General features: G+C 46.5%; 1 protein-coding gene across 1 annotated transcript; it reads right to left on the bottom strand.

Annotated features, from left to right (window-relative positions):
- Positions 1-191: 191 nt before the first annotated feature.
- On the bottom strand, positions 192-24,999 carry LOC143281339 (radial spoke head protein 9 homolog). Its single transcript, XM_076586541.1, has 5 exons — positions 24,672-24,999; positions 23,926-24,091; positions 22,562-22,691; positions 3,181-3,327; positions 192-453 (listed from the first exon to the last, which is right to left on the bottom strand). The coding sequence occupies exons 1-5, from the start codon at positions 24,896-24,898 to the stop codon at positions 293-295; spliced, it is 831 nt and encodes a 276-aa protein (XP_076442656.1). The 5' UTR covers positions 24,899-24,999; the 3' UTR covers positions 192-292.
- Positions 25,000-25,021: the final 22 nt, after the last annotated feature.

Genomic DNA, 25,021 nt, shown 5'->3' with positions numbered 1-25,021 from the left:
GGGGTGGTTGTTATTGTGAGGAGCAAGCAAGGCAATGAGTGTTGAAGGAGGGTACACACACATGCATGAACGCACACATGCGCAGCACACACCCACTCATGCACACACACACACACACACACAATTATACATTCACACACATGGCACTTTTTGCCTCCCCCCCCCAACCCTGCCTCCAGCACCCCTGCACCCCCATATTCCCATGCCTACGTCCAAGTCCAAGTAGTTTGTCACAGAGGAGCCAGACATTTTGGCAGTGAGCGTGGAGGGCAGTCACAATGTAAGAGCACTGTCACAGCATGAAAGCAAGATCCTGATTCTTCTGCCCGGTGCCAAAGTAGATAGAGCCAAAATGGCGTGTGCCTGGCACGTGGAAGAAGACGTAGCCAAGCCACAGCATGCTTCTCAGAATCACCAGCCCACTGCCGCGATCAAACTGCAAACTCCACGATCCTGAAAGCATGTATGCACACAAACACACAAGCACCCACACCCACACATTCTCCATTTAGACAGAAGGAATGAATAAAAAAAAAAAAAATTTTTATGAAAAAAATCAAAAGCTGGCTTTTTTGTGTGGTTCTTTTAATATTCATTGAGAGATGCGAAAATGAAATGGTTCATTTGTTATAAGACCAAGGCCCATAATTGAAGGGGAAATCCTACACCAGTTAGTGCCTACACAAGTAAATCTAGTGAAAGGGGAATGAAACAAGGATAAAAGTAATTACAAATATATTATGAGAAACGTTCATAGTATTTTTACAATCTAAGATGTAACCATAGTTAGCATACATTAAATCTAAGTTGTAACCATGCACTGAGTGAGAAGGAGATAGAGACAAGATGTAACCATAGTAACCATACATGTAATCTAAGTTGTAACCATACACTGAGACAGAAAGAGATGGACAGACACTGGTCAGACAAAGCGGCACTGAGACAGAGTCAGAGAATAATGAATGCAGACTCTCCCAGAACGACAGAGTCAGAGAATAATGAATGCAGACTCTCCCAGAACGACAGTGTCAGAGAATAATGAATGCAGACTCTCCCAGAACGACAGTGTCAGAGAATAATGAATGCAGACTCTCCCAGAACGACAGAGTCAGAGAATAATGAATGCAGACTCTCCCAGAACGACAGAGTCAGAGAATAATGAATGCAGACTCTCCCAGAACGACAGTCAGAGAATAATGAATGCAGACTCTCCCAGCACGACAGAGTCAGAGAATAATGAATGCAGACTCTCCCAGAACGACAGAGTCAGAGAATAATGAATGCAGACTCTCCCAGAACGACAGAGTCAGAGAATAATGAATGCAGACTCTCCCAGAACGACAGTGTCTGACAGAACAGCATACATCAGAGACCCTGTGTGCTCAACAAAGCCAAAAGTCATGGCAGTCATGCTCTGAAAAAGCTTTGACCAACCTGACCATGCGGCAAATATAAAGATTTCAAATAAACACCCCCCTCTCCCACCCCCTGCACCCCCTCCACATCCCTCCATTACCTTGGATAGTTAGAGTTCCGTGAAATGAATGGTAAACACACACACAACGACTATGTAAAGCAGGTAACTTGAGAGACATAACAGCCACACATCAAGGAAAGCTACTGCTTCTACCACTACCACTAATAGTGCATTTACATAACCCTTCCAAATCCCTCAAAGCTACTACTTCTACCACTACTACTAATAGTGCATTTACATAACCCTTCCAAATCCCTCAAAGCTACTGCTTCTACCACTACTACTAATAGTGCATTTACATAACCCTTCCAAATCCCTCAAAGCTACTGCTTGTACCACTACCACTAATAGTGCATTTACATAACCCTTCCAAATCCCTCAAAGCTACTGCTTCTACCACTACTACTAATAGTGCATTTACATAACCCTTCCAAATCCCTCAAAGCTACTGCTTCTACCACTACTACTAATAGTGCATTTCATCACCCTTCCAAATTTCTCAAAGCTTTCTACAATAACACCTCAGTCAGTTACAAAATACACAAGAACACACACACACACACACACACACACACACACACACGCACGCATGCATGCATGCATGCACACGCATACACACATAAAGAAGTATGGAATAAGTAGATGTGGAGCCAGAAATGACAGATGGAATGGAGCGTAGTGATTATGTGTTGACTGCTTGTTCTCAGATTTGTTTTAAAGGCTGTGAGCGAGGGAGAGTGAAGGGCTGGAAAAGGCAGTGAATTCCAGCTGTGTACAGCTCAACAACCCTTCCTTACTAATGACTTGCAGGTAGGCAGCACACTTGCCCAGTCACATGCCCAGTTTTCAGGCATGTTATTGGTTTGCTTCTTGTTTTGTTCTCCAGAGAATCTGGCTTGTTCTGTGTAGAGAGATCTTCTCGTCATAGTGTAGCACCACTTTGTTTCCGTCTTCATGTGTTTTTGTTTTGTTTTATGTCCCAGAGTACCCAGTCCACATGGAACTATCAATGTTTAGGATACCAGGTGGCCACACACCACAGCAGACTCTGAACTGCTGCTGAGTCACTTCCTTGGTGTTCAGTAGTGCCTGTTCTGATTCACTGTACTGGGGACACCACCTACAAAGCCCTCTAGTGACAACAATAACTGCTTCGTCATGGAGCCAGACAGAGTGAGCGTTCCCCACAGTGTGACTTACCACCGTATCCCCACCAACCAGTTCCCCATCAATCTGCCGACACTGACAGGATTCACCCCAAGCACGGAAATGAAGGGGCATCGAAAATGAGGTTACCATGAGGGCAGGGCTTGAAAGACCACAGAATCTGGGACCATTACTTTTCTATACTGAATATGTATGAGGATGATACCATTACTTTTCTATACTGAATATGTATGAGGATGATACCATGACTTTTCTTTACTGAATATGTATGAGGATGATACCATTACTTTTCTATACAGAATATGTATGAGGATGATACCATGACTTTTCTTTACTGAATATGTATGAGGATGATACCATGACTTTTCTTTACTGAATATGTATGAGGATGATACCATGACTTTTCTTTACTGAATATGTATGAGGATGATACCATGACTTTTCTATACTGAATATGTATGAGGATGATACCATGACTTTTCTATACTGAATATGTATGAGGATGACGATGACACAGCTGTGTGAGGCTCCCCCACCTCTGGGGATGTCCTCCTCCAGGGTGTCCATGAAGTCCACAGCCTTGTCCAGATGGGCCTGCTCCAGCAGGGTCTTTTGGGCCAGGAGCACCGGGGGACGGAAGTGCATGTAGCTGCACAGCTTGGATGCTTCCAGGATGTGGAGACCTGGACAGTACAGGGCAATGTGTGTGTGTCAGTGCACAGTACAGGGCAATGTGTGTGTGTCAGTGCACAGTACAGGGCAATGTGTGTGTGTCAGTGCACAGTACAGGGCAATGTGTGTGTGTCAGTGCACAGTACAGGGCAATGTGTGTGTGTCAGTGCACAGTACAGGGCAATGTGTGTGTGTCAGTGCACAGTACAGGGCAATGTGTGTGTGTCAGTGCACAGTACAGGGCAATGTGTGTGTGTCAGTGCACAGTACAGGGCAATGTGTGTGTGTCAGTGCACAGTACAGGGCAATGTGTGTGTGTGTCAGTGCACAGTACAGGGCAATGTGTGTGTGTCAGTGCACAGTACAGGGCAATGTGTGTGTGTCAGTGCACAGTACAGGGCAATGTGTGTGTGTCAGTGCACAGTACAGGGCAATGTGTGTGTGTCAGTGCACAGTACAGGGCAATGTGTGTGTGTCAGTGCACAGTACAGGGCAATGTGTGTGTGTCAGTGCACAGTACAGGGCAATGTGTGTGTGTGTGTCAGTGCACAGTACAGGGCAATGTGTGTGTGTGTGTGTCAGTGCACAGTACAGGGCAATGTGTGTGTGTCAGTGCACAGTACAGGGCAATGTGTGTGTGTCAGTGCACAGTACAGGGCAATGTGTGTGTGTGTCAGTGCACAGTACAGGGCAATGTGTGTGTGTGTGTCAGTGCACAGTACAGGGCAATGTGTGTGTGTGTGTGTCAGTGCACAGTACAGGGCAATGTGTGTGTGTGTGTGTCAGTGCACAGTACAGGGCAATGTGTGTGTGTCAGTGCACAGTACAGGGCAATGTGTGTGTGTCAGTGCACAGTACAGGGCAATGTGTGTGTGTCAGTGCACAGTACAGGGCAATGTGTGTGTGTCAGTGCACAGTACAGGGCAATGTGTGTGTGTGTGTCAGTGCACAGTACAGGGCAATGTGTGTGTGTGTGTGTCAGTGCACAGTACAGGGCAATGTGTGTGTGTGTGTCAGTGCACAGTACAGGGCAATGTGTGTGTGTGTGTGTCAGTGCACAGTACAGGGCAATGTGTGTGTGTGTGTGTCAGTGCACAGTACAGGGCAATGTGTGTGTGTGTCAGTGCACAGTACAGGGCAATGTGTGTGTGTGTCAGTGCACAGTACAGGGCAATGTGTGTGTGTGTGTGTGTGTCAGTGCACAGTACAGGGCAATGTGTGTGTGTGTCAGTGCACAGTACAGGGCAATGTGTGTGTGTCAGTGCACAGTGCAGGGCAATGTGTGTGTGTGTCAGTGCACAGTACAGGGCAATGTGTGTGTGTCAGTGCACAGTACAGGGCAATGTGTGTGTGTGTCAGTGCACAGTACAGGGCAATGTGTGTGTGTCAGTGCACAGTGCAGGGCAATGTGTGTGTGTGTCAGTGCACAGTACAGGGCAATGTGTGTGTGTCAGTGCACAGTACAGGGCAATGTGTGTGTGTCAGTGCACAGTACAGGGCAATGTGTGTGTGTGTGTCAGTGCACAGTACAGGGCAATGTGTGTGTGTGTGTGTCAGTGCACAGTACAGGGCAATGTGTGTGTGTGTGTGTCAGTGCACAGTACAGGGCAATGTGTGTGTGTGTCAGTGCACAGTACAGGGCAATGTGTGTGTGTGTCAGTGCACAGTACAGGGCAATGTGTGTGTGTGTGTGTGTGTCAGTGCACAGTACAGGGCAATGTGTGTGTGTGTCAGTGCACAGTACAGGGCAATGTGTGTGTGTGTGTCAGTGCACAGTACAGGGCAATGTGTGTGTGTGTCAGTGCACAGTACAGGGCAATGTGTGTGTGTGTCAGTGCACAGTACAGGGCAATGTGTGTGTGTGTGTCAGTGCACAGTACAGGGCAATGTGTGTGTGTGTGTCAGTGCACAGTACAGGGCAATGTGTGTGTGTGTGTCAGTGCACAGTACAGGGCAATGTGTGTGTGTCAGTGCACAGTACAGGGCAATGTGTGTGTGTGTGTCAGTGCACAGTACAGGGCAATGTGTGTGTGTCAGTGCACAGTACAGGGCAATGTGTGTGTGTGTCAGTGCACAGTACAGGGCAATGTGTGTGTGTCAGTGCACAGTGCAGGGCAATGTGTGTGTGGTGTCAGTGCACAGTACAGGGCAATGTGTGTGTGTCAGTGCACAGTACAGGGCAATGTGTGTGTGTGTCAGCGCACAGTACAGGGCAATGTGTGTGTGTGTCAGTGCACAGTACAGGGCAATGTGTGTGTGTCAGTGCACAGTACAGGGCAATGTGTGTGTGTCAGTGCACAGTACAGGGCAATGTGTGTGTGTGTCAGTGCACAGTACAGGGCAATGTGTGTGTGTGTGTCAGTGCACAGTACAGGGCAATGTGTGTGTGTGTGTCAGTGCACAGTACAGGGCAATGTGTGTGTGTGTCAGTGCACAGTACAGGGCAATGTGTGTGTGTGTCAGTGCACAGTACAGGGCAATGTGTGTGTGTGTGTGTGTGTCAGTGCACAGTACAGGGCAATGTGTGTGTGTGTCAGTGCACAGTACAGGGCAATGTGTGTGTGTGTGTCAGTGCACAGTACAGGGCAATGTGTGTGTGTGTCAGTGCACAGTACAGGGCAATGTGTGTGTGTGTCAGTGCACAGTACAGGGCAATGTGTGTGTGTGTGTCAGTGCACAGTACAGGGCAATGTGTGTGTGTGTGTCAGTGCACAGTACAGGGCAATGTGTGTGTGTGTGTCAGTGCACAGTACAGGGCAATGTGTGTGTGTCAGTGCACAGTACAGGGCAATGTGTGTGTGTGTGTGTCAGTGCAACAGTACAGGGCAATGTGTGTGTGTGTCAGTGCACAGTACAGGGCAATGTGTGTGTGTGTCAGTGCACAGTACAGGGCAATGTGTGTGTGTGTGTGTGTGTGTGTGTGTGTCAGTGCACAGTACAGGGCAATGTGTGTGTGTGTCAGTGCACAGTACAGGGCAATGTGTGTGTGTGTGTCAGTGCACAGTACAGGGCAATGTGTGTGTGTGTCAGTGCACAGTACAGGGCAATGTGTGTGTGTGTGTCAGTGCACAGTACAGGGAAATGTGTGTGTGTCAGTGCACAGTGCAGGGCAATGTGTGTGTGTGTGTCAGTGCACAGTACAGGGCAATGTGTGTGTGTGTCAGTGCACAGTACAGGGCAATGTGTGTGTGTCAGTGCACAGTGCAGGGCAATGTGTGTGTGTGTGTCAGTGCACAGTACAGGGCAATGTGTGTGTGTCAGTGCACAGTACAGGGCACTGTGTGTGTGTGTGTCAGTGCACAGTACAGGGCAATGTGTGTGTGTGTCAGTGCACAGTACAGGGAAATGTGTGTGTGTCAGTGCACAGTACAGGGCAATGTGTGTGTGTGTGTGTCAGTGCACAGTACAGGGCAATGTGTGTGTGTGTGTCAGTGCACAGTACAGGGCAATGTGTGTGTGTCAGTGCACAGTACAGGGCAATGTGTGTGTGTGTCAGTGCACAGTACAGGGCAATGTGTGTGTGTCAGTGCACAGTACAGGGCAATGTGTGTGTGTCAGTGCACAGTACAGGGCAATGTGTGTGTGTGTGTGTCAGTGCACAGTACAGGGCAATGTGTGTGTGTCAGTGCACAGTACAGGGCAATGTGTGTGTGTCAGTGCACAGTACAGGGCAATGTGTGTGTGTCAGTGCACAGTACAGGGCAATGTGTGTGTGTCAGTGCACAGTACAGGGCAATGTGTGTGTGTGTGTGTGTGTGTCAGTGCACAGTACAGGGGAATGTGTGTGTGTGTGTGTGTGTCAGTGCACAGTACAGGGCAATGTGTGTGTGTCAGTGCACAGTACAGGGCAATGTGTGTGTGTCAGTGCACAGTACAGGGCAATGTGTGTGTGTCAGTGCACAGTACAGGGCAATGTGTGTGTGTGTCAGTGCACAGTACAGGGCAATGTGTGTGTGTGTGTCAGTGCACAGTACAGGGCAATGTGTGTGTGTCAGTGCACAGTACAGGGCAATGTGTGTGTGTCAGTGCACAGTACAGGGCAATGTGTGTGTGTCAGTGCACAGTACAGGGCAATGTGTGTGTGTGTCAGTGCACAGTACAGGGCAATGTGTGTGTGTGTGTCAGTGCACAGTACAGGGCAATGTGTGTGTGTCAGTGCACAGTACAGGGCAATGTGTGTGTGTGTGTGTCAGTGCACAGTACAGGGCAATGTGTGTGTGTGTCAGTGCACAGTACAGGGCAATGTGTGTGTGTCAGTGCACAGTACAGGGCAATGTGTGTGTGTGTCAGTGCACAGTACAGGGCAATGTGTGTGTGTGTCAGTGCACAGTACAGGGCAATGTGTGTGTGTCAGTGCACAGTACAGGGCAATGTGTGTGTGTGTCAGTGCACAGTACAGGGCAATGTGTGTGTGTGTGAGTGCACAGTACAGGGCAATGTGTGTGTGTGTGAGTGCACAGTACAGGGCAATGTGTGTGTGTCAGTGCACAGTACAGGGCAATGTGTGTGTGTGTGTGTGTGTGTCAGTGCACAGTACAGGGCAATGTGTGTGTGTGTGTGTGTGTGTCAGTGCACAGTACAGGGCAATGTGTGTGTGTGTGTGTGTGTGTGTGTGTGTGTGTGAGTGCACAGTACAGGGCAATGTGTGTGTGTGTGTGTGTGTGTGTGTGAGTGCACAGTACAGGGCAATGTGTGTGTGTGTGTGTGTGTGTGTGTGTGTGTGTGTGTGTGTGTGTGTGTGTGTGTGTGTCAGTGCACAGTACAGGGCAATGTGTGTGTGTGTGTGTGTGTGTGTGTGTGTGTGTGTGTGTGTGAGTGCACAGTACAGGGCAATGTGTGTGTGTGTGTGTGTGTGTGTGTGTGTGTGTCAGTGCACAGTACAGGGCAGTGTGTGTGTGTCAGTGCACAGTACAGGGCAATGTGTGTGTGTCAGTGCACAGGACAGGGCAATGTGTGTGTGTCAGTGCACAGGACAGGGCAATGTGTGTGTGTCAGTGCACAGTACAGGGCAATGTGTGTGTGTCAGTGCACAGTACAGGGCAATGTGTGTGTGTCAGTGCACAGTACAGGGCAATGTGTGTGTGTGTGTGTCAGTGCACAGTACAGGGAAGTGTGTGTGTGTCAGTGCACAGTACAGGGCAATGTGTGTGTGTCAGTGCACAGTACAGGGCAATGTGTGTGTGTCAGTGCACAGTACAGGGCAATGTGTGTGTGTCAGTGCACAGTACAGGGCAATGTGTGTGTGTCAGTGCACAGCACAGGGCAATGTGTGTGTGTCAGTGCACAGTACAGGGCAATGTGTGTGTGTCAGTGCACAGTACAGGGCAATGTGTGTGTGTCAGTGCACAGTACAGGGCAATGTGTGTGTGTCAGTGCACAGTACAGGGCAATGTGTGTGTGTGTGTCAGTGCACAGTACAGGGAAGTGTGTGTGTGTCAGTGCACAGTACAGGGCAATGTGTGTGTGTCAGTGCACAGGACAGGGCAATGTGTGTGTGTCAGTGCACAGGACAGGGCAATGTGTGTGTGTCAGTGCACAGTACAGGGCAATGTGTGTGTGTCAGTGCACAGTACAGGGCAATGTGTGTGTGTCAGTGCACAGGACAGGGCAATGTGTGTGTGTCAGTGCACAGCACAGTGCGATATGTCAGCATGTGGTGACCATATTTTTTTCATTTAGAGAAAGCCTACGATATCACCTGGAAATTTGGAATACTCTGAGATCTGCACAAGCTCGGCTTCCGAGGACACCTGCCCCAGTTTATCCACAATTTCTTGCAAGACAGACAATTCCAGGTGAGGGTCGGCACCACTCTGTCTGACTTTCACGAGCAGCATCAGGTTAAACGACATCGTTCAGTCGGTTCAGAAGGGATCGGACAGCTCTCTGTTTATGGATAATTTCACTCTCTATGCAACTGGCAGCACATACCCCAGCATCCAGCGATGGCTCCAGCTCTGTGTAGACAAAATTCAGGGTTGGGCAGAGGAGAACTGTTTCACCTTTTCTTCCACGAAAACTCAGTGTATCCACTTTTATAACTTTTGACAATTCTATCTGGACCCTGAAATTCATCTGGGAAAATCCACCATCCTGGTGGTCAAGGAAGCCAGAAGCTGAACTTCCTCAGCCACATTAAACAGCTGAAAACCTCCTGCCAAAAAGCTCTGAACATCATCCGAGTTGTGGCACACACGGACTGGGGCGCTGATAAGAGAACACTCTTGCACCTCTACAGAGCCCTGGTCCTGTCCAAACTGGACTATGGGTGTGAAGTCTACGGCTCGGCCAGACTGGCTTACTAGAAACTGCTGAACGGATACACCACCAAGGGCTTCGTCTCAGCTTAGGTGTGTTCCGCACCACCCCTTTGCACAGCTTGTACGCAGAGGCGGGGGAACTGCCTCTCTCCAACCGCAGATTGAATCTGACCCTGAATTACTACTTTAACTACCTTCTGAACCCCAAAATCCTGCCAACGATAGTGTCTTCAACAACCCTTTCAGCAAGAAATTTGAAGACAACCCAAACTGCATCCCTCTACTTGGACTCCGCATTCAGCCACACATGGAGAAGGCTGATCTGACTGTCAGTGGCATCTCACATTTCTCTACGTTCCCCGACAGCCCACCGTGGACCTTTAAAACACCTGAGGTCTGATTCGATCTGGCCTCGTACCATAAAGACTTCACCAGTTCACTGGCCTACAAAACTTACTTTTCATAAGTCTGCCACAAATTTTCCACCTTTCAGAAAATCTTCACCGATGATTCCAAGTCGGAGGACGAAATCGCTGCATCTGCGTTCTGTCCCGCTTTTCCTGACCAGCCCTCAACGGAACACATCTGTCTGACAGCTCAGAGTACACTGCGAAACTGACCACACTGGCTCTGGTGGTAAAACTGGTTCTCCATTCGAAACACAACAGCTTCATGATCTTTTTCAGACTCCTTGTCAGCCCTGGAGGCAATCGTCTGCAGGAATCGGACTCACCCGAACCTGCTGGAATTTGACGATGCTTTTTCTCTGGTAACAAAGAAAGGATACGATGTTGTGTTGGCCTGGGTTCCCTGCCAAGTTGACATTCATGGTCATGAAAGAGCAGACCAGCTGGCCAAGAACACTGTTAAGGAAGAATTATCGAGATCTTTTGTACCATTCACAGATATGAAGCAGAAGGTGAAGGATCTTTGGCAAGAGGAGTGGAACACTCAGATGGACAACAAGCTGTTCCAAATCCATCCAGACCTAAAAGAGACCCTCCCATCGGTGGTGAAGAATAGAAAGGAGGAGTCTGTGCTGTGCAGATTGCACACGGGGCACACCTTTTTTTTTTTTTTACTCATTCTTACTTGAAGGGCAAGGAGGCCCCTCGATGTATTCCCTGTGATGAGCCTCTCACCATGAAGCACGTGCTGACGGATTGCTGGGATCTGCATGAAGTTAGACACAGACATTACACAGCAGATTCTCTGAAGACTTTGTTTCGTGATGTCCCTCCATGGACGCTGATGGACTTCTTGAAAGAAGGGAACATTTTTAATCAGATTTGAAGGTTTTAAAACTCTGGAAGGTTTTCAAACTAGTTTGAGTGGAAAGCTTGTAGTGGTGACAAGATTTTATTGTATTTTTTTACCCCTGACTTGAAGTAGGTGCTAATGTGGCGATAGCCTTGAGCCTTAGTGGTTGGCGTGGCTCTAAACACCATAATTTGATTTAAATTGACAGCACAAGGCAATATGTATATCAGTGATGGTCTGCACAGGGCAATGTGTGTGTCAGTGACAAAACAGGGCAATGTGTATGTCAGTGATGGTCTGCACAACAGTGTGTATGTCAGTGATGGTCTGCACAACACAGGGCAATGTGTATGTCAGTGATGGTCTGCACAACACAGGGCAATGTGTATGTCAGTGATGGTCTGCACAACACAGGGCAATGTGTATGTCAGTGATGGTCTGCACAACAGTGTGTATGTCAGTGATGGTCTGCACAACACAGGGCAATGTGTATGTCAGTGATGGTCTGTACAACACAGGGCAATGTGTATGTCAGTGATGGTCTGCACAACAATGTGTATGTCAGTGATGGTCTGCACACCACAGGGCAATGTGTATGTCAGTGATGGTCTGTACAACACAGGGCAATGTGTATGTCAGTGATGGTCTGCACAACAATGTGTATGTCAGTGATGGTCTGCACAACACAGGGCAATGTGTATGTCAGTGATGGTCTGCACAACAATGTGTATGTCAGTGATGGTCTGTACAACACAGGGCAATGTGTATGTCAGTGATGGTCTGCACAACACAGGGCAATGTGTATGTCAGTGATGGTCTGCACAACAATGTGTATGTCAGTGATGGTCTGCACAACAATGTGTATGTCAGTGATGGTCTGCACAACAATGTGTATGTCAGTGATGGTCTGTACAACACAGGGCAATGTGTATGTCAGTGATGGTCTGCACAACAATGTGTATGTCAGTGATGGTCTGCACAACAATGTGTATGTCAGTGATGGTCTGCACAGCACAGGGCAATGTGTATGTCAGTGATGGTCTGCAGGCAATGTGTATGTCAGTGATGGTCTGCACAACAATGTGTATGTCAGTGATGGTCTGCACAACACAGGGCAATGTGTATGTCAGTGATGGTCTGCAGGCAATGTGTATGTCAGTGATGGTCTGCACAACAATGTGTATGTCAGTGATGGTCTGCACAACAATGTGTATGTCAGTGATGGTCTGCACAACACAGGGCAATGTGTATGTCAGTGATGGTCTGCACAACAATGTGTATGTCAGTGATGGTCTGCACAACACAGGGCAATGTGTATGTCAGTGATGGTCTGCACAACAATGTGTATGTCAGTGATGGTCTGCACAACAATGTGTATGTCAGTGATGGTCTGCACAACACAGGGCAATGTGTATGTCAGTGATGGTCTGCACAACAATGTGTATGTCAGTGATGGTCTGCACAGCACAGGGCAATGTGTATGTCAGTGATGGTCTGCACAACAATGTGTATGTCAGTGATGGTCTGCACAACACAGGGCAATGTGTATGTCAGTGATGGTCTGTACAACAATGTGTATGTCAGTGATGGTCTGCACAACAATGTGTATGTCAGTGATGGTCTGCACAACAATGTGTATGTCAGTGATGGTCTGCAGGCAATGTGTATGTCAGTGATGGTCTGCACAACACAGGGCAATGTGTATGTCAGTGATGGTCTGTACAACACAGGGCAATGTGTATGTCAGTGATGGTCTGCACAACAATGTGTATGTCAGTGATGGTCTGCACAACAATGTGTATGTCAGTGATGGTCTGCACAACACAGGGCAATGTGTATGTCAGTGATGGTCTGCACAACAATGTGTATGTCAGTGATGGTCTGCACAACACAGGGCAATGTGTATGTCAGTGATGGTCTGCACAGCACAGGGCAATGTGTATGTCAGTGATGGTCTGCACAACAATGTGTATGTCAGTGATGGTCTGCACAACAATGTGTATGTCAGTGATGGTCTGCACAACACAGGGCAATGTGTATGTCAGTGATGGTCTGCACAACAATGTGTATGTCAGTGATGGTCTGCACAGCACAGGGCAATGTGTATGTCAGTGATGGTCTGCACAACAATGTGTATGTCAGTGATGGTCTGCACAACACAGGGCAATGTGTATGTCAGTGATGGTCTGTACAACACAGGGCAATGTGTATGTCAGTGATGGTCTGCACAACAATGTGTATGTCAGTGATGGTCTGCACAACACAGGGCAATGTGTATGTCAGTGATGGTCTGCACAACAATGTGTATGTCAGTGATGGTCTGCACAACACAGGGCAATGTGTATGTCAGTGATGGTCTGTACAACACAGGGCAATGTGTATGTCAGTGATGGTCTGCACAACAATGTGTATGTCAGTGATGGTCTGCACAACAATGTGTATGTCAGTGATGGTCTGCACAACACAGGGCAATGTGTATGTCAGTGATGGTCTGCACAGCACAGGGCAATGTGTATGTCAGTGATGGTCTGCACAACAATGTGTATGTCAGTGATGGTCTGCACAACACAGGGCAATGTGTATGTCAGTGATGGTCTGTACAACACAGGGCAATGTGTATGTCAGTGATGGTCTGCACAACAATGTGTATGTCAGTGATGGTCTGCACAACAATGTGTATGTCAGTGATGGTCTGCACAACACAGGGCAATGTGTATGTCAGTGATGGTCTGCACAACAATGTGTATGTCAGTGATGGTCTGCACAGCACAGGGCAATGTGTATGTCAGTGATGGTCTGCACAGCACAGGGCAATGTGTATGTCAGTGATGGTCTGCACAGCACAGGGCAATGTGTATGTCAGTGATGGTCTGCACAACAATGTGTATGTCAGTGATGGTCTGCACAACACAGGGCAATGTGTATGTCAGTGATGGTCTGCACAACAATGTGTATGTCAGTGATGGTCTGCACAACACAGGGCAATGTGTATGTCAGTGATGGTCTGCACAACACAGGGCAATGTGTATGTCAGTGACAAAACAGGGCAATATGTATGTCAGTGTACAGCACAGGGCAATATGTATGTCAGTGATGGGTGTGAATGGTGATATAGATGGACAGCACAGGGCAATATGTATGTCAGTGTACAGCACAGGGCAATGTGTATGTCAGTGTACAGCACAGGGCAATATGTATGTCAGTGTACAGCACAGGGCAACATGTACGACATGTCAGTGACGGGTGTGAATGGTCACAACGCTGGATTCTCACCCAAGCGTCCTAAGTTCGATCCCCAGGTTCAGTGCACCCGGTGGATTTTAAGTGTGGAGATTCTGTCAGTCTCCCAGGTAACTTATTTCGATATGAGCAGACCTGCTAGTGCCTCAACACTTTGCATGTCTATACACATGCACATGATCAAATACCACATTACAAATTCTGAAACTATGTTGGTACTTAGTGGGTGATGGAAAGAAGAACGTAGCCAGCATGTACATCCCTGAGAACAAAGCATGGCTACCTTCATGGTGGGCTGAAAACGGACATACATATAGGCTCATTTGTACATATCAGTGAACGTTACAGTTGCAGCCTTCCAATCCAGAAGAAGAAAAGTGTGTGTGTGTGTGTGTGTGTGTGTGTGTGTGTGTGTGTGTGTGTGTGTGTGTGTGCAGGGATTCATGTGTTTTAACTCTGTGTGAGTCTCTGGGTAGTTTATAGATGGGACTGTGTGCATATCCTTGTGTTTTTGATATACTGGACCCTTTTCTTTTCATGTAAGTTTTTATCCATCTTTCAATCTTATTGGTGTCATTCAACTCATTGTAGTTACATGCTATAAAAACTCCCTCGAAAAAACTTTAACAACACAGGCATGCATACACTATGGTACGGTGATACTGTGCATGACCTTTCAACCAGAACTTCATATTGTCACACATGTAGCATCCTACAGAAGTGCACACATACACACACTCTCTCTCATACACATACACACACTCTCTCTCTCTCATACACATACACACACTCTCTCTCATACACATGCACATGCACACTTATAAGCATTCATTTAAGGATGTTGAAAAAGATTTTTTCTTCTTCTTTTTTTTTATTTTGAAACCAGTGTGATTTGCATATATACGTTCTGGCTAGTCATGTCAAGGTGACCTGTAGATACACCCCGTGCTTCACCTTACATGGTATGGCTCTTGTGTACAGACATTGCAACCTCTAAACCTATCCTCAGCTGACTAAGCAGCATAAAGATTTTTTTTTAAACAAACATGCAAAAGATTTGAGTAAAAGGGACACTACTTTTTTTTGTAGATCTATAGATGCAATGGCAGAATTTTTAGAGGCACTGTGGCAAAATAGCTAGGTGCTGGACTCCTGATCCAGTGTTCCCCTGTGGTGAGGGCTCAAGGCACTGTTTCAGTATGGTGTTAGTACTCTGATTTCATCACTCCATCAAGATCCAGTGTTCCCCTGTGGTGAGGGATCAAGGTGCTGTTTCAGCATGGTGTTAGTACTCTGATTTCCTCACTCCATCAAGATCCAGTGTTCCCCTGTGGTGAGGGATCAAGGTGCTGTTTCAGTATGGTGTTAGTACTCTGATTTCATCACTCCATCAAGATCCAGTGTTCCCCTGTGGTGAGGGTTCAAGGTGCTGTTTCACTATGGTGTTAGTACTCTGATTTCCTCACTCCATCAAGATCCAGTGTTCCCCTGTGGTGAGGGATCAAGGTGCTGTTTCAGTATGGTGTTAGTACTCTGATTTCCTCACTCCATCAAGATCCAGTGTTCCCCTGTGGTGAGGGTTCAAGGTGCTGTTTCACTATGGTGTTAGTACTCTGATTTCCTCACTCCATCAAGATCCAGTGTTCCCCTGTGGTGAGGGTTCAAGGTGCTGTTTCAGTATGGTGTTAGTACTCTGATTTCCTCACTCCATCCTGATCCAGTGTTCCCCTGTGGTGAGGGTTCAAGGTGCTGTTTCACTATGGTGTTAGTACTCTGATTTCCTCACTCCATCAAGATCCAGTGTTCCCCTGTGGTGAGGGTTCAAGGTGCTGTTTCAGTATGGTGTTAGTACTCTGATTTCCTCACTCCATCAAGATCCAGTGTTCCCCTGTGGTGAGGGTTCAAGGTGCTGTTTCAGTATGGTGTTAGTACTCTGATTTCCTCACTCCATCCTGATCCAGTGTTCCCCTGTGGTGAGGGTTCAAGGTGCTGTTTCAGCATGGTGTTAGTACTCTGATTTCCTCACTCCATCCTGATCCAGTGTTGCCCTGTGGTGAGGGTTCAAGGTGCTGTTTCAGTATGGTGTTAGTACTCTGATTTCCTCACTCCATCAAGATCCAGTGTTCCCCTGTGGTGAGGGTTCAAGGTGCTGTTTCAGTATGGTGTTAGTACTCTGATTTCCTCACTCCATCAAGATCCAGTGTTGCCCTGTGGTGAGGGTTCAAGGTGCTGTTTCAGTATGGTGTTAGTACTCTGATTTCCTCACTCCATCAAGATCCAGTGTTGCCCTGTGCTGAGGGTTCAAGGTGCTGTTTCAGTATGGTGTTAGTACTCTGATTTCCTCACTCCATCAAGATCCAGTGTTGCCCTGTGCTGAGGGTTCAAGGTGCTGTTTCAGTATGGTGTTAGTACTCTGATTTCCTCACTCCATCAAGATCCAGTGTTCCCCTGTGGTGAGGGTTCAAGGTGCTGTTTCAGTATGGTGTTAGTACTCTGATTTCCTCACTCCATCAAGATCCAGTGTTGCCCTGTGCTGAGGGTTCAAAGTGCTGTTTCAGTATGGTGTTAGTACTCTGATTTCCTCACTCCATCAAGATCCAGTGTTGCCCTGTGCTGAGGGTTCAAGGTGCTGTTTCAGTATGGTGTTAGTACTCTGATTTCCTCACTCCATCAAGATCCAGTGTTGCCCTGTGCTGAGGGTTCAAGGTGCTGTTTCAGTATGGTGTTAGTACTCTGATTTCCTCACTCCATCAAGATCCAGTGTTCCCCTGTGGTGAGGGTTCAAGGTGCTGTTTCAGTATGGTGTTAGTACTCTGATTTCCTCACTCCATCAAGATCCAGTGTTCCCCTGTGCTGAGGGTTCAAGGTGCTGTTTCACTATGGTGTTAGTACTCTGATTTCCTCACTCCATCAAGATCCAGTGTTCCCCTGTGGTGAGGGTTCAAGGTGCTGTTTCACTATGGTGTTAGTACTCTGATTTCCTCACTCCATCAAGATCCAGTGTTCCCCTGTGGTGAGGGTTCAAGGTGCTGTTTCACTATGGTGTTAGTACTCTGATTTCCTCACTCCATCAAGATCCAGTGTTCCCCTGTGGTGAGGGTTCAAGGTGCTGTTTCACTATGGTGTTAGTACTCTGATTTCCTCACTCCATCAAGATCCAGTGTTGCCCTGTGGTGAGGGTTCAAGGTGCTGTTTCACTATGGTGTTAGTACTCTGATTTCCTCACTCCATCAAGATCCAGTGTTCCCCTGTGGTGAGGGTTCAAGGTGCTGTTTCAGTATGGTGTTAGTACTCTGATTTCATCACTCCATCAAGATCCAGTGTTCCCCTGTGGTGAGGGTTCAAGGTGCTGTTTCACTATGGTGTTAGTACTCTGATTTCCTCACTCCATCAAGATCCAGTGTTGCCCTGTGGTGAGGGTTCAAGGTGCTGTTTCACTATGGTGTTAGTACTCTGATTTCCTCACTCCATCAAGATCCAGTGTTCCCCTGTGGTGAGGGTTCAAGGTGCTGTTTCAGTATGGTGTTAGTACTCTGATTTCCTCACTCCATCAAGATCCAGTGTTCCCCTGTGGTGAGGGTTCAAGGTGCTGTTTCACTATGGTGTTAGTACTCTGATTTCCTCACTCCATCAAGATCCAGTGTTCCCCTGTGGTGAGGGATCAAGGTGCTGTTTCAGTATGGTGTTAGTACTCTGATTTCCTCACTCCATCAAGATCTCAACAGGTATCTGACTTCAGTCAGGGAATGATAAAATGGCAGAAGAGGTTTGGGCCCTGCCACCCTATGCCTAGCCCATGACACAGTGGATATGAATTAACTGCCCCGATGATCATAACAGGTTATGGGACCTCTGAACATGAAAAAAAAGATAGAGATGCACACGGGACATGGACAGCTGACCAGTATGAAAGTCAGTCAAGTCCAGTAACCACCATCAGTCATGTCCAATAACCACCATGTCCAATAACCACCACCAGTCATGTCCAATAACCACCAGCAGTCATGTAACCACCATCAGTCATGTCCAATAACCACCACCAGTCATGTCCAATAACCACCACCAGTCATGTCCAATAACCACCACCATTCATGTCCAATAACCACCATCAGTCATGTCCACCATCAGTCATGTCCAATAACCACCATCAGTCATGTCCAATAACCACCATCAGTCATGTCCAATAACCACCATCAGTCATGTCCAATAACCACCATCAGTCATGTCCAATAACCACCACCAGTCATGTCCAATAACCACCATCAGTCATGTCCACCATCAGTCATGTCCAATAACCACCACCAGTCATGTCCAATAACCACCATCAGTCATGTCCACCACCAGTCATGTCCAATAACCACCATCAGTCATGTCCAATAACCATCATCAGTCATGTCCAGTAACCACCACCAGTCATGTCCACCACCAGTCATGTCCAATAACCACCATCAGTCATGTCCAATAACCACCACCAGTCATGTCCACCACCAGTCATGTCCAATAACCACCATCAGTCATGTCCAATCACCACCATCAGTCATGTCCAATAACCACCATCAGTCATGTCCAATAACCACCATCAGTCATGTCCACCATCAGTCATGTCCAATAACCACCATCAGTCATGTCCACCATCAGTCATGTCCACCATCAGTCATGTCCAGTAACCACCATCAGTCATGTCCACCATCAGTCATGTCCAATAACCACCATCAGTCATGTCCACCATCAGTCATGTCCAGTAACCACCATCAGTCATGTCCACCATCAGTCATGTCCAATAACCACCATCAGTCAGTCATGTCCAATAACCACCATCAGTCATGTCCACCACCAGTCATGTCCAATAACCACCATCAGTCATGTCCACCATCAGCCATGTCCAATAACCACCACCAGTCATGTCCAATAACCACCACCAGTCATGTCCAATAACCACCATCAGTCATGTCCACCATCAGTCATGTCCAATAAACACCATCAGTCATGTAACCACCATCAGTCATGTCCAATAACCACCATCAGTCATGTCCAGTAACCACAATCAGTCATGTCCACCATCAGTCATGTCCAATAACCACCACCAGTCATGTCCAATAACCACCACCAGTCATGTCCAATAACCACCATCAGTCATGTCCACCATCAGTCATGTCCAATAACCATCATCAGTCATGTAACCACCATCAGTCATGTAACCACCATCAGTCATGTTCAATAACCATCATCATCATGTAACCACCATTAGTCATGTCCAATAACCACCATCAGTCATGTAACCACCATCAGTCATGTTCAATCATCAGTCAGTCATGTCCAATAACCACCATCAGTCATGTCCACCATCAGTCATGTCCAATAACCACCATCAGTCATGTCCAATAACCACCATCAGTCATGTCCAATAACCACCATCAGTCATGTCCACCATCAGTCATGTCCAATAACCACCATCAGTCATGTCCAATAACCACCATCAGTCAAGTCCAATAACCACCATCAGTCATGTCCACCATCAGTCATGTCCAATAACCACCACCAGTCATGTCCAATAACCACCATCAGTCATGTAACCACCAACAGTCATGTCATGTAACCACCATCAGTCATGTCCAATAAACACCATCAGTCATGTAACCACCATCAGTCATGTCATGTAACCACCATCAGTCATGTCATGTAACCACCATCAGTCATGTCCAATAACCACCATCAGTCATGTCCAATAACCACCATCAGTCATGTCCAATAACCACCACCAGTCATGTCCACCACCAGTCATGTCCAATAACCATCATCAGTCATGTAACCACCATCAGTCATGTCCACCACCAGTCATGTCCAGTAACCACCATCAGTCATGTCCAATAACCACCATCAGTCATGTCCAATAACCACCATCAGTCATGTAACTACCATCAGTCAAGTCCAATAACCATGATCAGTCATGTCCAATAACCACCATCAGTCATGTCCACCATCAGTCATGTCCACCATCAGTCATGTCCAGTAACCACCATCAGTCATGTCTAATAACCACCATCAGTCATGTCCAATAACCACCATCAGTCATGTCCAGTAACCACCAACAGTCATGTCCAATAACCACCATCAGTCAGTCATGTCCAATAACCACCATCAGTCATGTCCAATAACCACCATCAGTCATGTCCAATAACTGAATTTATGATAACCTGTCCAAAGAAGTTTCGTCAACATCCTTCCTTTCCTGACTCTGTTCTGATCAATAGCACACCTGTTTCACTTTCTCCCTCTGTTCGCAGTCTTGGTGTAATCCTGGACCAGTCTCTTTCCTTCCAACAGCACATTTCGAATATCTGTAAAGTTGCCTATTTGGAACTGCGTAGAATCAGCTCTATCCGCCACTATCTCTCAACCGATGCAACCAAGACACTTGTATGCTCTCTGGTTCTCTCAAGATTGGATTACTGCAACTCTCTTTTGGCCGGCCTTCCCAAATACCTGTTAGACAGACTCCAAAGAATTCAGAATAACGCTGCCAGACTCATTTGCAGAGCTTCTAAATTTGACCATGTTTCTCCTCTCCTTCAGTCTCTCCACTGGTTGCCTGTTTCTGATCGAATAGACTATAAGCTATCCCCTCTGACCTTTTCTGCAGTCAACGGATCTGGCCCCAAATATCTTTCTGAACTCATCCATATCTATACCCCATCTCGCCAGCTCCGTTCTTCCTCTGATACTCGACTTCTCAGGATACCTCACGTCAGAAGTAAGACCTATGGACACAGATCGTTTTCTTTTCAATCGCCAAAGACGTGGAACAAGCTCCCTGATAACCTCCGTCATTCTGATTCCCTCGCATCTTTTAAATCTCGTCTCAAAACTCACCTTTTCCCTCAGCAATAAGTTCAATTGTGGCAGGTCCACAACTACATGCATGTATATGAATGTGTATTGTATGAATGTGTATTGTGTGTGCGTGTGTCTATGTAAGTTTGTGCCTGCCTATGTGTGCGTATGTGTTAGGGTAGCTGTTAGATACACATGTATGTTAAAATGTATGTATGCAGTGTGTGTGTGTGTGTGCGTGCGTGCGCGTGTGTGTGTGGTCACATTTTGGTGTGTGTATGTAACATAGATATAATGTTTTATGTTATCAAAAGCGTTTTTGTAAAGCACCTAGAGCAGATTTCTGGATAGTGTGCTATATAAGTATCCATTATTATTATTATTATTATTATTAACTACCACCAGTCATGTCCACCATCAGTCATGTCCAATAACCACCATCAGTCATGTCCAATAACCACCATCAGTCATGTCCACCATCAATCATGTCCAATAACCACCATCAGTGATGTCCTATAACCACCATCAGTCATGTCCAATAACCACCATCAGTCATGTCCAATAACCACCATCAGTCATGTCCAGTAATCACCATCAGTCATGTCCAATAACCACCACCAGTCATGTCCAATAACCACCATCAGTCATGTCCAGTAACCACCATTAGTCATGTCCAATAACCACCATCAGTCATGTCCACCATCAGTCATGTCCAATAACCACCATCAGTCATGTCCACCATCAGTCATGTCCAATAACCACCATCAGTCATGTCCAATAACCACCATCAGTCATGTCCACCATCAGTCATGTCCAATAACCACCACCAGTCATGTCCAATAACCACCATCAGTCATGTCCAGTAACCACCATCAGTCATGTCCAATAACCACCATCAGTCATGTCCAATAACCACCATCAGTCAGTCATGTCCAATAACCACCATCAGTCATGTCCACCATCAATCATGTCCAATAACCACCATCAGTCATGTCCAATAACCACCACCAGTCATGTCCAATAACCACCAGTCATGTCCAATAACCACCATCAGTCATGTCCAATAACCACCACCAGTCATGTCCAATAACCACCAGTCATGTCCAATAACCACCATCAGTCATGTCCAGTAACCACCATCAGTCATGTCCAATAACCACCATCAGTCATGTCCAATAACCACCACCAGTCATGTCCAATAACCACCATCAGTCATGTCCACCATCAGTCATGTCCAATAACCACCATCAGTCATGTCCAATAACCACCATCAGTCATGTCCACCACCAGTCATGTCCAATAACCACCACCAGTCATGTCCAATAACCACCACCAGTCATGTCCAATAACCACCATCACAACTGGAGAATCTGATTACAGTGGAGTGTCTTGCCAAGTTATTTCCCCATTCTCTCGGTGAAGAAGGCTTCAGGACACGGGGCTCCCTAGGCTGCAGCACTAAGAGCCAGAGCAATTTTGCCCTCTAGTTTAAGTCAGTCCTCAAACGGATTAAGCAGTTAATGAATTCCTATTACAGTGGAGAAACAACTGATCATACAACTCCCATTTTGCTGTTGGCCTGAGTGTCAGTCTCTGATATAAACTGAGTTTGGAGTCTGTGTATGTGCAAAGAAATATCGTGAAAAAATGTTACCTTCAAAGTTTCTGTTGCTGCACACCTCCCCTGTGGCGGTTCTGACGAAAGCTCCTCTGGGGACAATCCACACGTCCTGGTCTATTTCTGAAATGATGGAGGTCAGGCGAATCTCTTCTTTGACTGTTTTCTGTTAGGAAATCGTGACCAAAAAAAAAAAAAAAAAAAAAATCAACATCATCAAGGGTAGCTAAGCTGCTGATACAGCCAAATGTATCAGATCATACATGCTCACCCACTTGCATGCACACACACTCGCGCATACCCCCACACATGCATGCACACATCCACATCCAAACTTGTGCACAGACACACAGACACAATTGCACACATAACTGCATGCATGCACACACACATATCGACATTCCCAGTCATGTAATGATGTATTCATGCACACACACACACACATACACAAACATATCAACATTCCCAGTCATGTAATGATGTATTCATGCACACACACACACACACACACACACACACACATCAACATTACCAGTCATGTGATGATGTATTCATGCACACACACACACAACACACACACACACAACACACACACACACACATATTGACATTCCCAGTCATGTATTGATGTATTCATGCACACACACACACACACACACACACATATTGACATTCCCAGTCATGTATTGATGTATTCATGCACACACACACACACACACACACACACACACACATATCGACATTCCCAGTCATGTAATGATGTATTCATGCGCACACACACACACACACACACACACACACACACACACACATCGACATTACCAGTCATGTAATGATGCACACACACACACACACACACACACACACACACACATCAACATTACCAGTCATGTAATGATATATTCACACACACACACACACACACACACACACATATCGGCATTCCCAGTCATGTAATGATGTATTCATGCACACACACACACACAACACACACACACACATTCCCAGTACACACACACACATACACACACACACACAATCGACATTCCCAGTCATGTAATGATGTATTCATGCACACACACACACACACACACACACACACACACAGGGATGCACAAGCACTGACAGACATGTCTTTCATACTAAAGGGAGAGCACTGTGGGCCAAACACTGGTCTTACAATAGTCTGTCCTTGTCAGTTACACATGCAGGAAAACACACAGAAGAGGAGAGATAAACAAAGAAAGAAAGAAGGATGCTGAAAATGTGACCAAGGCACACACACACACACACACATACACAGAAGTAACCATTTCAACTTCTAAAACTGTTTCATCTTTTATTATGGTTTCACCCATCCCCCCCCCCCCCCCCCCCCCACACACACACTGAGAACTGACCGTTTCCTCTTCAGTTTTGGCGTCGTCCCCGTCTCCCACTGTTACGGTGTTGACATGCTCGTAGTCAAAGGAGGGGTCTCCAGTGAAACGCCCCTCGGCTATCTTGCACTCTGTCCGCATCACCTCTGTGGCAGGAGGCAGCAATGCCCACAGCATGCAGTCCTGGCTGTTGATCATCATCATCATAAGCATAATAATCAAGGTATTAGAATGATAATGGTACATATATATATATATATATATATATATATATATATATATAGTGCTTTCAAACCTCTCAAAGCACTTTGCAATGTCAAACAATAAGCACACAAGAATACACAAGAACACACACACACACGTGTGTGTGTGCGTGCGTGTGTGTGTGTGTGTGTGTGTGTGTGTTAGGCGTGTGTGTGTGTGTGTGTGTGTGTGTGTGTGTGTGTGTTAGGCGTGTGAGTGTGTGAGAGAGAGACTGCATGAAAAACCTGCAGAACTGATGTATTGGGATGAACAATAATGCTATAAAGATGGGCAAAACTAGAATATATGAAGATTAAAATAGTACTGGTTGTAATAACTGCTCAGTGCCTGTGATACTCAACACCACTGAAGTGACTCAGCAGCAGTGCATTGTCTTCTCTGGTGTCTGCAGGAAATGAGTGTGAGTAATGCCACTGAAATGGTGCAGATGATGGGGCAGCTAAAAGAAAAAACACAAACAACAGCATACAAAGCACATTCTAAAAACAGGCAAATAAATTAACCTGTAGAATGTGCTCCTTCCTCCAAATTCATTTCGGTAGACCCCCTGAGCGATGAAGTAGTCACCCCTAATCCCCGCGATCTTGCCCCAAAAGTACACTCGCTTGAACTTATTTTCGTTTTGCAGAATAACCAGAGACGTCTGAAGAGCTGCCTTCTGCTCAGGGCTCAGAATTATACCACTGCAGCCTAAATAGTTGATATCTTGTTGAAGACCCAAGGCGTCCATGCTTTGCGGATATTGTTTTTCTTCACTCTTTGAGAGTGAAACTAAGCTTAAGACGATGCGATGCTTTCCAAATGATGCCGTTACTGTTGCTAAGTTGATGGACATGCGCTGTAGATACATCCG

Source organism: Babylonia areolata, chromosome 4, assembly GCF_041734735.1.
Source record: "Babylonia areolata isolate BAREFJ2019XMU chromosome 4, ASM4173473v1, whole genome shotgun sequence".
NCBI classification, from domain to species: Eukaryota; Metazoa; Mollusca; class Gastropoda; order Neogastropoda; family Buccinidae; genus Babylonia; species Babylonia areolata.
This window is presented reverse-complemented; position numbering and strand designations above follow the sequence as displayed.